At 37.6% G+C, this 16217-nt stretch overlaps 3 protein-coding genes and 1 pseudogene across 5 annotated transcripts; 2 read left to right on the forward strand and 2 right to left on the reverse strand.

The window, feature by feature from the left end:
* Positions 1-1384: 1384 nt before the first annotated feature.
* LOC18602974 (homospermidine oxidase-like) lies at positions 1385-4265 on the reverse strand. The gene is made up of 5 exons (XM_018119163.2): positions 3475-4265; positions 2748-3132; positions 2533-2646; positions 1860-2398; positions 1385-1762 (listed from the first exon to the last, which is right to left on the reverse strand). The coding sequence occupies exons 1-5, from the start codon at positions 4248-4250 to the stop codon at positions 1564-1566; spliced, it is 2013 nt and encodes a 670-aa protein (XP_017974652.2). The 5' UTR covers positions 4251-4265; the 3' UTR covers positions 1385-1563.
* Positions 4266-5012: 747 nt separating this feature from the next.
* On the forward strand, positions 5013-8359 carry HSP70T-2 (heat-shock protein 70T-2). Of its 2 annotated transcripts, none has more exons than XM_007034680.3 (2): positions 5013-5274; positions 6454-8359. In XM_007034680.3, the coding sequence occupies exon 2, from the start codon at positions 6460-6462 to the stop codon at positions 8173-8175; it is 1716 nt and encodes a 571-aa protein (XP_007034742.3). In that variant the 5' UTR covers positions 5013-5274; positions 6454-6459; the 3' UTR covers positions 8176-8359. The 2 variants fall into 2 exon arrangements, with proteins under 2 accessions (XP_007034742.3, XP_017974656.2); XM_018119167.2 differs by having other exon boundaries at positions 6458-8359.
* Positions 8360-8800: 441 nt separating this feature from the next.
* On the forward strand, positions 8801-10724 carry LOC18602976 (putative glucan endo-1,3-beta-glucosidase GVI; annotated as a pseudogene). Its single transcript, XR_016025933.1, has 3 exons — positions 8801-9084; positions 9487-9570; positions 9654-10724. The product of XR_016025933.1 is annotated as a putative glucan endo-1,3-beta-glucosidase GVI (transcript).
* A 2015-nt stretch (positions 10725-12739) lies between these two features.
* Positions 12740-16217, reverse strand: LOC18602972 (Sec14p-like phosphatidylinositol transfer family protein). The gene is made up of 7 exons (XM_007034676.3): positions 15933-16217; positions 15577-15694; positions 15184-15272; positions 15032-15078; positions 14840-14928; positions 14111-14244; positions 12740-13540 (listed from the first exon to the last, which is right to left on the reverse strand). Exons 1-7 carry the CDS (start codon positions 16026-16028, stop codon positions 12875-12877), a joined length of 1239 nt encoding a protein of 412 aa, XP_007034738.3. The 5' UTR covers positions 16029-16217; the 3' UTR covers positions 12740-12874.

The raw sequence follows: 16217 nt of genomic DNA on the forward strand, positions 1-16217 counted from the left end.
ATAAACTCAGACTTGGTGAGTGAACCACGTGCTGTATAAGTTCCAGAAGTTGCTCACCCTGGGTAATCCTGGACTTGTTAAGATTGAAAAGGTCATGTACTATTCAGCAACTGACTTTCAAACATTAGTTTGTTATAAAAAGGGAAAAGGAGAACGAAGAAAATTTGGTGAACAAGTGGTTTGGTATCCGGGGAATAGGAAGAGAAAATGCGTTTTTTTCTTTTTCTTTTTTTACCATCTTTACTTTTCATGAAGATATAAGTTCTTTTTTTACTTGGAAAAGGAAACCCTGTATATATATTGTATTAAGTTGTATAATGATTTACTTGCTAAAAACTCTCAACTCATTTCTTTCCTCTCAAACTTATTTTCCTTTGCTTTCCTTCTCAGCTTCTCCTTTCCTTCCTTTCCTTTCTTTCAAGTTTCACTATTTTCCCTCCTTGCTTCTCTTCCTTTCTTTCAACAAAATGGGTCTTAACCTGACCATATGTTGAAGAAGAACAGAATGGTTTTTAGAGAATCTTATGTATGCAATAAGTACACAATCAAATTCCTCTTCTTCATACTCAATCTTGTTATATCTCACTTTAGAAGGTCATTTACTCGAAACATCCATTTGTTTACTAATAGAGGAATGGATACAATAATGTCCTTAGCATAATTTCAATCCAAATTTTGAGACTACTAATTCATTGATTATTAACATCTCAAATTTCAAAAACTATGGACAATTGATTTCATATGAATATCAAAATTCATCATTTGAATATTCCAGTCAAAGTTATGATGCAGAATTTCAACAATTAATTAGTCAAAAGTCTTGAAGCCAAATTGTTGGCGTTTCCACTAATATTAACTGTTGAGACTTTACTCAATTGAAACCAGTGAAGCTATCCCAATCAAAACAACTGTAAAGTGCAAACAAGTTGCCAAATTTGAAATGTAAAGCTTTGAATTGATCAGCTTAAAATTAAGCTACTCCCTTGAACGAGTAAAAGGGGAGCAAAGAAGGTAATCACTGATGATCTTTAGTGTTCTTCAAGCAGAATTCAACCAAATCGAAACTTGTAAGCTGCGGCTAATTGAAAGCAGTAAAACATAACGTGTAGAAATACTATTCCCCTGCTCCTACATTGATAACCAGCATTACAAAACAGATACACATGTTGGAATTGATTAGACCATTTTGATTTATTAATCTAATAGTCAAGTGATTTTTATGCTTTTAGTGATGGTGGGGTCTAAAAGCCCCATTTTCTTTGGTCCAAAGTGAATTTATTCCATTGGGCCGACAGAGCTGAGTTGAATTATGAAGCAGTACTCTGTTGGTAATTTGGTTTCAATAATTTGCACTGCATTGAGTTATGAGCCACTGTTGAGTTGGTTTCAATGGTAAAACACCACAACTTCCATTTCCTTGCTTCGCTATAATAGGGGAAAATCAAGATTGTCTCTTTGAAACTAGAGAGTGAAAAATTATGCAAAGAAAGTTATAGTTAGTGATTGTTAGTGTTCTTCAAATACAGAATTAATCCACCAAATTCAAAGTTTTCGACCCATGACTTATGTGGAGCAATTAAGCCACTTGACATTGTTAGGAGCCTTCACTTTCAGCACCGGATTGTACTCGAAAAAGTTGGCCGGCCGGAGCTCAAATCCACTGCTTAATGTTGGCATCAAAGGGAAATCTTCTTGGTAAGGTACATGATGAAAACCCAATGTGTACCATAATACAATGTCCTTGTTCTCTATTTTCCTATTCCTGTAAAACATTTAAACAATAATCAACATTATAACAAGGCATAAGGATAAAATAAGGCCTCGAACTATAATAAAAATAACTTTCAATAAGATTATACCTGCTGCTCCATGTAGCTAAAGTGTCATCTCCTCTGCTTTGATCAGTATATAATCCCCCTGCCCATTTTTCGGACCTGTTATATGGTGTAACCCACACATTGTACTTGGTGAAGGCCGCCCGTACCTGTGAATAATCGTCGTCTGTTAAAAGGGGACCAGTAACTGATCCTGGGATTAGACGGTAGCCAACAAGGTTACCCATTTTAGTTTTCTTGTTAGGATTCACAAATAAGAGATCAGCTGACTCCAAGCCAAGTTTAATTTTTGCATCTGACTCAGTCTTAGCTGTCTCACTGACAACCTTCCAATAACTTTTTCTTGGTGAGCTTTGGTCAGTAACTCTGGTTGTTTTCAATTTGGACTTGACAAAGGAGTTGGAATCACCATCCACATCCAGATCAAGGTAGTAGGTGAGGAAATGATCATGGCGTGCACCCAATGTGTTTTCTGCCAATAATGTGCCATAGGCTTCCTCATTTATTTGGTCTTTGTGGGTGTATTTTGATCCCCTTACTTCTAGTAATCCAGTTAAGCCAACCTGTTAAGAATGATCATTCCAGAGAAAATCAATAGAATTAATTGCTTTTCAAAAAAAATTCAATAGAATTAATGCACCTAAAAATGCTTCATGGCATTTGTGAGGTGAAAATTAACTAATTAAGGTGACTTTACTGTGACTTTGATAGATCCAATCCGCTTGAATTCCCAGTCATTTATGTAGTCATAGTTGCCCACAGTTGATACCATCCTAACTACCAGGCTCACTTCTGGTCTAACCTCTGTTACCTGCAAACAAAACCATTAAAATCCCACTCCATTAAACCTTCCAAATCTTCACCTAAAGTTACATTACGAACCAGCAAGACCTTAATGAAAAGTTGACCTACCAATGTTTCCGGAATCATAGTCTCAGTGTGTCGCCACATTACATCTCCAGCATTTCGTTCAAAGATGCAGAAAACATTAGGCATCTCAATCGGCATCCCATCCTGCCCAGCAACAAATGCCCCCATAAAAACTGCATTGGCCGGGCAGTCTCTAAGCGGTTCGAGAGGCACTGCACATAGACCATATCCATATTCCCCGGCATCAAAAAATGTTCTATAGTACCATTCTTCAGTTAAATCCATGTAGGGAACAAAGAGCTCTGATAGATATCCTCTATACATCACCCTACGAAATTTTTGCCTCTCAATGTCATATATCGATGCTAGAGATATGATTGGACCTACCCGAGCATCGAAACTCAGATGAAAATCCCAATTAGCCCACCTGATTAATATCACAAATGGACAATAATGTTAAATAAAATCAAACCAAGGAAACTTATAGAAACTTACTAGGAAAAAGTAAAGGAAAATTGATAGCAGAACACACAGACAGAAAGCCTTTTGTCATTCCTAGTCTAGAAGTCCACCAGTCATTCCAAGAGTGTATTTATAAGATATTTTATTTCCTTCCTATTTTGTGATACTAATATTATCCTTATCATTAATATTTGCGTCTATTCAGTAATGAGGTCACACAGCATTTCTACTTGGCTAATTTCCAACGACTATAAAGACAGGAAAAGAGAAATAAATAGCAATGGCCCGCCCTCATTACTGTACTTACCTAACTCTGTTCCCATCAATGGTGAAACTAGGCCCGTCTGGCTGCATAACCGTGATTCCTTTCAACTGTGGTCCAAAAGGGGCCCTTTGCTCCGATTCTCTGTAATCCGTCCCGGCAGCCTTTGGCACAGGGATCATGAATCTATCCTGAAAGTGTATAATCTTCATTTCTTCGAGATCAACTGTCACGGTGATGGCCTCTATCGGCCTCATGTACAAATTAACTGTCCCATCCAGATAATAACACATCACCTTAACTATCCTTCTATTCTTTTTCTCCTCCCCATGCCATCCTACAGTAAAACTTCCGCACACGACCTCCTCAATCTTTAGCCCTCTCTTACTTATGGACGCCAAAAACGGTGCATACTTAAACGGCAGCTGGTTTGCAGCTGTTTGTTCTTCAAAAGTGAGTAATGGGTAGCCATAACCATCGTAAATTCGATCTGAAATGATTCCGACACTTGATAAATCAACGCTGATTTCATGAGTCCTATGGTTTATACGCGCAATGACCAAGGCTTGGCGAGGCGGGGGTGTGGTGGAAGAGTTTTCCAGCCATGAAACGACAACCTGTTTATTTGGCTCTTCTAAGCCCACGTATTGAAAGGTTAAGTTGTGGCTGGAGCCAGGGTACGATCGGTTAACAATGGATTGAACCTGGATGAACTCGTTTGGAGTCAAAGAGTCTAGAGGGTGTTGAAGTTGGTGAGAGAAGGGAATAATGGAGAGGGTGAAGAAGGAAAAGAAGAGGAAGACTTTGAAGGAATGGGCCATTAGTTTTTCCTTGGTGCTGGATAGCTAACGCCTAGTGATCTTTATATCCAATGAGTTTTACCAAGGACAAAAGGTCATTATCTGGATTCAGATAATTAGATTTTATAATTGGTGTTAACGTGTTGTAAATATATCTGATATGATTAGATATAAAATATATTAAAATTAAATATAAATACGACACGTTTAATATTTATATCTTAGATTTAAAATATATATACGTTTAATATACATATAACACGATACGATATAATTAATATATTTATTAAATATATTAATGTACGATACGATACGATTAATAACACGTCTAACACGATAAATACATTCATACCTAATTTTCATTTTACTTTTTAAAAATAAAGAGAAAAAACCCAAAATTTGCATTGACCTGGTTTTTGTTTTTTGTCTTCTGGTAATTACAAGATTAAGCCCATGTAAATTATAGAGCCCAAAGAGGAGCCTAGGGCTCATAACAGAGCCAGGCCTTTCGTTTTTCTTTTTCTCGAGCCTTCTCTGACTTCTCAACCACTATGTTGTAAAAAGGAAAATGTAATTGATGAGATGATTTAACTGATATTGAATAAAAAAAACAACCAATTTAACACAAAATATTTCCTTTGTTCCATTTTTTCTTTAAACTATATTATGTCTCAATTTATTTTTTGTTAACCATAAATAGATAAATTATTTTTTCTTTTTTTATAAAAAACTAAGATGAAATTAAACGAGTATAAAAAAAGATTAAACGATGGCTCCAAAAAGAATTGGTTAATAGAAAACTCGACTCTCAAAGAAACTGCCTCTCTCTAGGAAACTCTAGAAACGTAAAGCAAAGCTCCATTTGTATTATTCTCGGTGCGTAAGAGGAGAGTGTCTCGCCCATCTCTGTCTCAACTCTTCTCGCCTCTTCTACTTTCTATATTCTTTGCCACCTTCTCCTTTCTCTCTACCAAGAACTCAAAAAGAAGCATTCTCCAAAGGCCAAATTTTACTTGTACTACTGTTTTGCAGTGGCTTGCAAGAGGTTTGCATTTCTCTTTGCTCACTCTTCTCTCATTATTGATTGTGTAAAACTCCCTCTGTTTTTCTTTTTCTGTTTTACATTTTGTCTTTCATTTCTTTTTCAATGCAGCATTGGGATTATCAGTTCTTGGCTTCTTGATTTCTGTTTCTTTGAATGTCCACGAAGAAATAATATAGTTTCTTGAACTGGGTTGATTTTGGTTTTTAATATTTTGTTGCTACAGTTGACGATCTTTTAGTGTCCACTTATGGTTTTGCGTTGGAAATTTAAGAACTAGGTTGTCCATCAGTTTGTTCTTGATGGCTGAAGCTTTCAGTTTTATGATCATATTTAGATGGTTATTAACTACTTAGGCAATTTGAGTGTTGGGTTTCTTTAATTTGAATGAGTTTGTCTGCAAGTGTCGAAGTTAAGCCTGTGAATTGGTAAAGAAAGATACAACCGTTTGGTAAGGAAAGACACAGCCGTTCTTTTTCTTTTTCATTTTCTACCTTTTTGGGTGAATATATGTTTTATGTTAGTGGTGGATTTTTGTGTTTTTAGTTTAGAAATCTCAGGCTTGCTAAATGTTGTCTGTTAGTTTGGAATATTAGTACATTTGAAGTGTTTTTGAAATGACCTACATGGATGATTGCTTGTCTAATTCCATAGTCTAGATATCCGGCACATTTTGAGGCTAAAATGGTATTCTAATTGTTCTTGAAATAGGCTTGATGTTTACTAGACACTGAGATTGGATATTACTTTCTCATTTTGTGAGTTGCTAGGTTTATACAATGATCTTTTTAATTTTGGGGGTTAAATTGTTTTTCTTTTTTAATGAAAGTTAATGGTTATGTTTTGAAACTGGGTAGAACATTTATAATAGTTAAAGTTTGAAAAAACTGTTTTGAGGCCATCTATGGTTCATGAATCTGCCAAATTGAGTTTTGATAAAAAGAAATGAAAGATATGGTGGTGGCATTATATTTAAACACGGACAAGGACTGAAAAGAAGTCTCAATTATTTTTTTTTGTTCTTGAGGAATTATCTTTCAGGATCAGAGAAAAATGCTCAAAGTCTAATTTCAACTTCTCATTTTTCTATTTTTCGAGTTGTTTACAATTGTCAAGCTCTTTTTTGTTTGATCATAAGTATATTGATAAATTTCCATTGTTGTTTAATTGTTTTGTCAAAAGGCAGGAATGGCTGAACCAGCATACACTGTGGCATCTGACGGTGAAACAACAGGGGAGGAGAAATCTTCATCTTCCTTTCCAGAAATTGCAATTGGAGTTGATATTGGAACATCACAATGCAGTGTCGCTGTCTGGAATGGTTCACAAGTAGAGCTTCTCAAGAATACTAGGAACCAGAAGCTGATGCGGTCATATGTCACTTTCAAAGATGAGATTCCTTCAGGTGGAGTGAGCAATCAACTTTCCCATGAACATGAATTATTTTCCGGGGCTGCTATTTTTAACATGAAACGTCTTGTTGGACGAGTTGACACTGATCCAGTTGTTCATGCAAGCAAAAACCTTCCTTTTCTGGTTCAGACTTTGGACATTGGTGTTCGTCCATTTATCGCAGCCTTGGTGAACAATGTTTGGAGATCCACCACACCTGAAGAAGTTCTTGCAATATTTCTGGTCGAATTAAGAGTTATGGCTGAAGTTCAATTGAAGCGGCCTATAAGAAATGTTGTTTTGTCCATCCCGGTTTCATTCAGTCGTTTCCAATTGACTCGAATTCAACGAGCTTGTGCAATGGCTGGTCTTCATGTTCTTAGATTGATGCCTGAACCAACTGCTGTGGCATTACTATATGCACAGCAGCAGCAACAGATGATACATGACAATATGGGCAGTGGAAGTGAAAAGATTGCTCTCATTTTCAATATGGGTGCAGGGTATTGTGATCTTGCTGTAACAGCTACAGCTGGAGGAGTTGCACAGATAAAAGCTTTAGCTGGAAGTGCAACTGGAGGAGAAGACCTTCTTCAGAACATGATGCGCCATCTCTTGCCGGATTCAGAGAACCTCTTCTTAGGGCACGGAATTAATGAGATCAAATTAATGGGATTACTTCGAGTTGCAACTCAGGATGCCATCCACAAGCTCTCTTCCCAAGACAATGTTCAAATTGATGTAGATTTGGGTAATGGGTCAAGAATATGTAAGGTGGTGAACCGGGAGGAATTTGAAGAAGTAAACAGGAACATATTTGAGAAGTGTGAGAGTCTCATAATCCAGTGCTTACATGATGCGAAGGTAGAGGTAGATGATTTGACTGATGTAATAGTTGTGGGTGGCTGTTCATATATTCCAAAAATAAGAGATCTTGTCAAGCATGTATGTAAAATAGAAGTTTACAAAGGTATGAACCCACTAGAAGCAGCAGTCTGTGGGGCAGCACTAGAAGGAGCAGTGGCATCAGGTATCAGCGATCCTTTTGGCAGCCTGGACTTGTTAACCATTCAAGCCACACCTCTTGGAATCGGGATACGAGCTAATGGAAATAGATTTGTGCCTATTATACCTAGAAACACTACAATGCCAGCTCGGAAAGAACTGATCTTCACAACTGTTAATGATAACCAGACTGAGGTATTGATTGTTGTCTATGAAGGTGAAACGGAGAAGGCAGAAGAGAATCATCTGCTGGGCTATTTCAAGATAATGGGAATTCCTCCAGTACCTAAAGGAGTTCCAGAGATAAATGTTTGCATGGACATTGATGCATCAAATGTGCTGAGAGTTTTGGCTGGGGTCATACTGCCAGGTTCTCAGCAACCTGCAGTTCCCGTAATGGAAGTACGGATGCCAACTGTTGACGATGGGCATGGTTGGTGTGCTGAAGCTCTGCATAGATCATACGGTTCTACTCTAGACTTAGTGACAGTACAGAAGAAGATATAATATGATGCTTAAATGCCAGCTCTTGTTGCATGTTTGATTTGAATGTTATGTTTTTTCGTCCAGAGAAAATCAGTTTCTGCAAGAACAGTTGTATAATGTGTTTTCATACTTGCATTAATGTCGACTGTTGTAATGAAATAAAGCATGTAAAAGCTATTTTGGTGCTATGTTTCGTAAAATCAAAGTTGTGTGTTGAAATTGATAGGAATGTGTGGCCTCGGAGTAGAAATCAACTTTTCTGATTCACTCTTGTGCAAGGATACTGAGCATATCTTTCTCGTGAACAGAAGTTAACAAGCAATATCAAGAGAATGGTCTCTCTCTTTATTGAGCAAAAAAAAAACAGACAATGGTCTCAGAAGTGCTGCTTGAAGAGCATTAGTAATCACTTTCAGAAAAACAGAGCAGCTGGATTCTCCAAAATCATCCTCCAATCTAATTAAGGAATGATCGTGAGTATTTCTTCCAAAAAAAGGAATCAATACTTTATGCTGGAATTAATAACATGTTTCATCTTTGGCATTGCCAGGTATATCTGATAAACCCCAATGAAAATATTAGAAATCTCTACTCCAGACTTGTTACTTTTCTTAACATTGCACTAAAAGGACCATGGTTTCGGACCTAACATTTTCATGTTCACTCATTTCAATCTTACAGGAATTTAATGGGCTACCAATGTAGTAGATGATTTGTCTTGAAAAAGGAAAGGAAATTCAACGAGCTGAGGTGGCAGAAACTATTTTTCTGTTCAACTTTTGAAAAAGTTTCTCCATGTGGACCTAACAGCTAAACCCTGCCTGTATACGTTACATGGGATACAATGTATTTATATACACAGTTCTTTACGTTCTAGTAACTCAAAAGGAGCTAGGAACAAGTGCTTGTCAATTCAAATACAACAGCTAAGTGAGTAGTTTTCTTCCTGAGTTCCTTTCTTTTTTTTTTTTTTTTTTGCCAATGATGGTAATTTATTCTCAAGGGTGGCTCTCATGTAAGTGTTCATCTTTCTAAATTTGGGATGCAGGTTTCTTTATTATTGGACATTTAGGAGAGTTTAGATTTTGTTACCTTCACTTTGGTTTTTTATGTTAGCTTCATAGAAGCTGTTGTTTGATTGTTGAAAATGACATGGCATTTTGATTTTGCGGTTTCAGTTCATTATCATTCATCGGTTTTTCATTTTTTTCTTCCTTTTCAACCCCTCAGCTTACATATAAAAGGATTTTTTGGGTTCAGACTACACCACATTATTTTCTTTCATGTTTCTTCCATATCTTACTATTTTTATATTCTGTTTGTGTTGATTAGACAATATGGAGAAGATGGCCCCTGCATTTGCAATGCGTATCATGATCTTTGCAATTCTTGCTTTTCACCCTTTAACAGTCTTTGGTGAGTAATTTTTCTCGTTATTCTCTGTGGTATTATATTTTCTTCCTACATTCCACTGAGATATCTTCATTTTTCTTTTTCAGGTGGTGATACTGGCATCAACTACGGAAGAAATGGAGACAATCTGCCTTCTCCAAGACGGGCAATTGATTTCATCTCCAGAGAAATGAACAACAAAATCTCATTGATACGTGTTCACGATGCCAACCTTGAAATCTTAGAGCCATTGAGTGGAACAAATCTGGTGGTGACCATAGGAGTCCCAAATGAGGCAATTGCCTATGTAGCATCAAGCCAGGAAGCTGCAGATAAGTGGTTCCAAGACTACATTGTCACATACATCCGAAAAGGTGTTAGGTTCCGTTATCTCTGCGTAGGAAACGAAGCCATCCCAAGTACCTGTTGTTGCATCCTATGTCCTGGGAGCCATAAAAAATCTCCATGAGTCAATTAGGAAGGAAGGGATAGATTACATATTTGTCACGACTGCTGTTGGAGGCAGTGTCTTAGGAGCCTCATACCCTCCTTCCCAGGGCCAATTTGCTCCGGGAGTAGCCCAGGTAATGAGCCATCTGACTTGCTTTCTACATAGCATCGGCTCGCCACTTCTGATCAATGTGTACCCTTTCTTTGCCCTTGCCTCGGAGCCCAACCATATTCCGTTAGACTATGTTTTGTTCCAGTCTCAAACGCCTGTCATTATTGACGGGAACTTAGAGTACTATAATCTATTTGATGCCATGGTTGACGCCTTTTTAGCAGCAATGGTGAGGGCAGTTGGAAGGGAGGATGTCAAACTTGTTGTGTCCGAGACGGGCTGGCCAACAGCAGGTCTTGCTCCCTATTCAGGCATAGAAAACGCAAGAATTTACAACAGCAAACTGAGGGAGCATGTTGTTGGAGTAGGGAGAACACCAAGAAAGGCTGACATGATTATGGAGGTTTACATCTATGAAATGTTCAATGAGAACCTCGTGGCTGAGGGAGTGAAGAGAAATTTTGGGTCCTTTTATCCTGACTTCAGAGAGGTATACCCATTGTGGCATTGATTCTAACTTGATGAAGGGGCTCTGAATTCACCAACTACATATATATGTAGTTCTTGAATTTGACTTTGATAAACTTTTGGAATAGAAATCTGAATAATTTTTATTATTATAGTTACAAATCGTTTGTATACAAAAATACAAAACTAGACTATATTAGGCTTATAAATGTTTGTAGCAATACATTAGGCTCAAAATACACTTTTAATCAAAACAGACAAATCTAAATATATACATGGTAACACCTATATTTTAACATGACTTTCTAATGAATTAAGTTTATTTTTACATTACAAGAAGTGAGATAGCTAGCAAGCGCATCAGGCCTTTGCCAGTTCAATGGCCAAATCTGAAACCTGGTCCATGGAAATGGAAATTTACTTTGTATGTAAGAAATTCCATAAATAAGAAAAGGAAAACAAAATTATTTTGGCCTGCTGTCATTAAAATATTTTATATATATGATTTAATGGGCTGCAGTTCTGGATATATGAAGTTGCTGGATTTGCTTCAGACCCATAAGGTTTGGGCTGCTTCACCACCATAGCCTTAGAGGAATGTTGGTAAATTTTTAACCCACATAAACCCTGAAACTAGCAATGAGTTCTTCACCTACTTATTAAGTTCAGATTTTCAAGTTAGACTGGTTAACTAAGATGGTATCTAAATCCTTTTGAAGTATTTAGTCGTAGACCATTTTTATAGTAATTATTCAATGTGAGTGCTAGCTTGACTTCCAAATTTAATGAATTTGTATGTTTGTGAATGTTTAACTTTTCAACATAGTGATTCTTTAGCTTTACTTATATGGAAAAGAAATCAAGATGGGAGGACAGTGTAGGATCAAGCAAGAAAATCAAGAACAACATCAATGGCTTCATTTGTCAATGAATTATTGTTTTTGTCTCAGGCTATTCGATCGGAAAAAAAAATAATGGAAATACAAAGCAAGGTGCCTACAAGAACAGGGAAACGATATGAATGCTGGTAAAGAACAATGGCAATTCAGGTATTGATATAAAAACAGATGAACGAATGAGTGTGAAGTTGAAAAAGATAAATCCACCTAACAATGAGAAAACAGAGAATGTGAAATCTCAAATCTCTCTGAATCTGGAAACAGTCCTTTTTAGGAACAGAGACTAAGCAGAGGCAGCATCACACTGCTCAGTAAATAAAATCCATGACAATCCCATTCCCTGGAAATGCCCCTAAAAGCCAAACGAAAGGGACACTTTCAAACTCGCAAACAACAACGAATAAACTCCAAACAGGCGGTGACCCCATTTGTCGTCCACTTCAATAACCCATTTGTCAGGGTAAATTTACGAATTACAGTCCCCCCTCCCAAAAGATTTTTCAGATTCCAAACGCAAAATGAGTTTCCCCCTACGTCACCTCGGTTGCACATGACCTTGAGTCCTTAACGACATCTCTTACACGACAAAACTCCCATCTCCCCCCGCTCACATCTCGCACCATAACATCAAGTCTCTCTTCTGCTTTTTCATTTTTTACAGTTCCCAATGGCCAATACAAAGAAACCCTTGTCAAAATTTTTTCTCTTCCTTCATCTGCACAAGTAAAGAATCAGAAGCTCTTTGTTTTTGAGTTTGACTTCTCACAACAACATAAAACGACACATATTCCGACCCAACTCTGCTGACGTTGAAACCAATGCTTAAACAAATAATATGAGATGTGAACAGGTTTATAACGATCCAAATAGAAGATTCAAAAACTCAAATGGTTTTTTTCTTATTTTATTTATTCATATCAAAGCCAAAAGTCCATACATAATCAAAGTCATAGATTCTCGACCTTCCCAAAACTTAAATACAAAATATAGTGTTCCTTTCAACGCTTTGGTCCTCTTCTTGGTACAATGATTTCCAATGCAATGCTTGACGTTTCGACCACGCTGTCTTCATCCCATGCTTTGCTTCTCCTCCAAATACACGAACCCGCCGACTTTAAACACTTTTCCAGGCCACAATCCTCAAAATCTTTGACATGGTGCACGAGATTTCACATCCCACCTCGCACGTAGTCTCCCTCAATAAATTCACTTTCTCTTTCTCGTGTTAATTATATTAATAATCATACGAGTGGCAGCATGAACATGAGATAAACAAATAATTAATCAAATTATTAGTAGTAATTTTGTAGTGTTCTTTAACACTTGAAGTCAATGTAAATATCGTAGCTCTATGTACTCTTCCTCTCTCTTTTGTTTTTTGGGTTTTTGTTATTTTCGTCTAGAACCGTTGCGATGCTGACATGTGGCGACGTTTGACGATGGATATGAGGCCGCCCAATGGGGGCCGCATCATTGACCTGTAGATCATCTCATCGTACGGCCTCCTGTAGAACTTCAAAAACGGCAAGAACGATTCTCGAGACTTTTCTGTCTTGGTGCTCACGTGGCAATCCCTGCGGAAAAACATGGCAGGTGATTGGAGGAAAGATGGCCGTGGTGTCCGGGGGTGGTTGGCTTTGAGGGACTCGCTGCCTTTGCTGCGCTGCGGTAGAGGTGTAGATGGGAACAAGCTCTTCCTCATGCTGATGTTGCCACGCGGCGTCCTGGCAGCTGGTGATGCGAACGAGAGGGACCTGGCGTTGAGCGGGGAGATCAACGCCGGGCCAAAGGGGGAGGGGCTTGTGGGTCCAACTTTGGATGCTGACGAGTCAGTCAAGGTGAGATACCAAGGCTTGAGAGAGTCGAAATGATGTGATACGGTGAAGGAGAATCTGGAGGAAGAGCATGAACCAATCTTGGCAGTTGATTTGATTGACGAGGGGTCAAACCGGAGAGATGAAGCTCTTGGGTACGATGCAAAGTCGTTAAACTCTAACGATTCTTCAAAATCTAGTGATGATACCACCATCGTAGCAGTTGACAACTCCACAAACGGACGAACACCCTATAAAAATCACATCAGCAATACACGATATTAAATCATAACCTCGTTTAACTTAACCCGAATAATAATAGAATTTGAATAAATATTCTATTACCGTAATGGTTAACGGCTAATTAGACCATATAACATGATTTGACCCATATATAGTTATCATTGTCACAATCATTCAACCTTTAATACATTTCAATTAGTATGTAAAACAAAATCATAATCACTCTTTTTATCGCATAATGAAACCATTAAAAGAAGATAATGTTCAATTTTACACTAGACTTGGACCTAATTATTCTAGACTTGTCAAGTTTTTCAAAGGCATGGCGGTCCAACTTACTGAGCTCTACAATTTGCTAATAGTCACATAATTTCAAAATCATCCACGTTCGAGATGGGATAGAAGGACCCATCCAAGAGAAAAGATGTGTACAAGATTTGACTTAAGCTTGATGATCGAAACAGAAGCATTGCAGGTTCAACAGCATTAGGCTTTTCATTTTTTTCTGTTCTGGTTTGAAGATCAAAAAGTTTTTGTACACAACAAGAACTAGCGAGCAGAGAGAGTTTTAAAATCACCTTCCAAATGTAAGAAAAGAGGGAGGGTGGGTCGATGACACAAGCCTTGTAAAGTCGTCCGGGGTAGTACTCGGCCACAATTTTCAGTGCTGCCAGCAATGAGTTCATAAAAGCCGATGCTGATCTGAAAAAGCCTGTCAAACAAAAAACCCAGTGTGAAAATTATTCCCTAGGAAAAATTAAATAAACAAATTCAAATTTCCCCTGATTTCTTTTTCTAATTATTATTATAAAACATTAAAGCCTGACATTTGCAGAGGATTATGAGATAAAGCTCTAAAAAGTAGAATCCTGGGTACTTCCGGGTTTGATGATCGTTTAAAAAAACACAAAAGAGGATTTAAGGAAGTCCCAGTCTCCACTGCTAGAAATTGACCAATTGTAGAAAAAGAATAATAACAATAATGTTAAACAACTCCAATTCCCGATAATACCCCTGTAAATCCCGACTAACAATGAAGATTGATTGCGACACTTGAAGGGGCACTCCGGACATTATCTGAAGGTTGTCTCAGAACCTGCCGGTGATTCGACATAGCTGCCTATCTTTGGGTTTTTGTTTTTTTTTTTTACTCTCCCATTTATGACACTAGGCAGCTGCCAGCTTTTAGCAGCGTGCAAGGTTGCAGAACTCAAAATGACTCAAAAGTAACACGAATTTCGAAGCTTTGTGGAGTTTTTCGTTGGATTTTGGAAGGGTAATGAAGTCATTTGGACTGTGAAACTTACTCGCGTCGAAGAGTAGAACAAATTGTTCGACGTTTTTGGGCATGGTTCCTACAGCAACCTCCAATGTGAAAACCAGCAAACGAGTCAACCTAAAAATATGACAAAGAAAAAAACAAGATAATAAAAAGTTCAGATCTTGTTTCCGTTAGTTAACAAGCGAAACAAGACAAGGATTTGTGTTTAATTACTCACAGTTTCTGAGAGTGGAACTTTTGGTAATCTTGTTTGATCCTGAAAATCTGTAACAAGGACAATACACGAGAACTGAGTTTCCCATGCTTCAACTCTCGAGAAAAGCTTAGAGGGAAAAAAAAATGGGAGTTGAAACTTGAGATGAGATTTACCATGACAGGTCTGGACTCTTCATCATGTCCAGCTACATAAGCAACTCCCTCAGCTAGCTCAGCTGAGAACTCATCTGCTATCAAATTTTCTGCACATGTCCAAAAGAAAAAGGGCAATTAATGTCATACAAAAACAAAAGGAAAAAACCCAAGAAAAAGAAAAAGAGAACCCTTTGAGTAAGTGGCTGTAATCATTAGAGAGTATATACTTTTAACGTTCAAATTGAAATGAAAAAGCAAGATTCTTTCATATATAAGAAACAAAAAGAAAAGGAAGAAGCGTATAAAAAGAGAAGAATTTATAGAAGCTAGGCAAAGCTTTTGGAGAAGAAGAAGCTAAAGCTAGAAACTATAAGGAACAAGAAGAATACTTTGGTACCAATAACTACTCACCAGTGCCGATACTCTCTCTCCAAGAAAGACAAGCTCGTAAGTGCTTAGCAGCCTTCTTCACATTATCACCTTTTGCTCTCAAAAACCTCTCAACGCAAGCATAGTTGCAGAACTTCTCCTGTTGGGAAGAAACAAATAATCACATCAGAATTGAAAAGCCCCTAGCTAGGAATCTTATTTCACAAGTACGAGAAAATGATTAGCTATTTTTTTGTTCTCTCTTATGAAACCATTGATGACTGTTCTTAGCGGTTGAAGCACTACATGCACAAAAAATAAGTAAAACTTAAAAGAAAAACCCTCCGTCATAATTGTTTTGTTTGTGACAGAGAGATCTGTAAGCTGAAAAAACCTACCTGTTTCACTGTCAATGGAGATTGTTTCCTAACAAGTTGAAGAACAGCTTCAACCCTTTCGTCCACTTTCTGATCTCTCAACTCTTTCTTCCCCATTTCGAGAAACCGAAAAAGAAATTTAACTCAAACTCACCGATAACTGATCTCTCTCTCTCTCTCTCTCTCTCTCCCTAATAACAAAAAGCCACCAATATTCCAAACTTGTCCTTCACGCAACCATTAAAAACTTACACAAAGGAGAAGAATATATAAAAAGAGAAAGAGAGGGAGGGAAGAGATGTTCAA

The sequence above is a fragment of the Theobroma cacao genome, chromosome 4, assembly GCF_053813885.1.
Source record: "Theobroma cacao isolate CCN51 chromosome 4, ASM5381388v1, whole genome shotgun sequence".
NCBI classification, from domain to species: domain Eukaryota; kingdom Viridiplantae; phylum Streptophyta; class Magnoliopsida; order Malvales; family Malvaceae; genus Theobroma; species Theobroma cacao.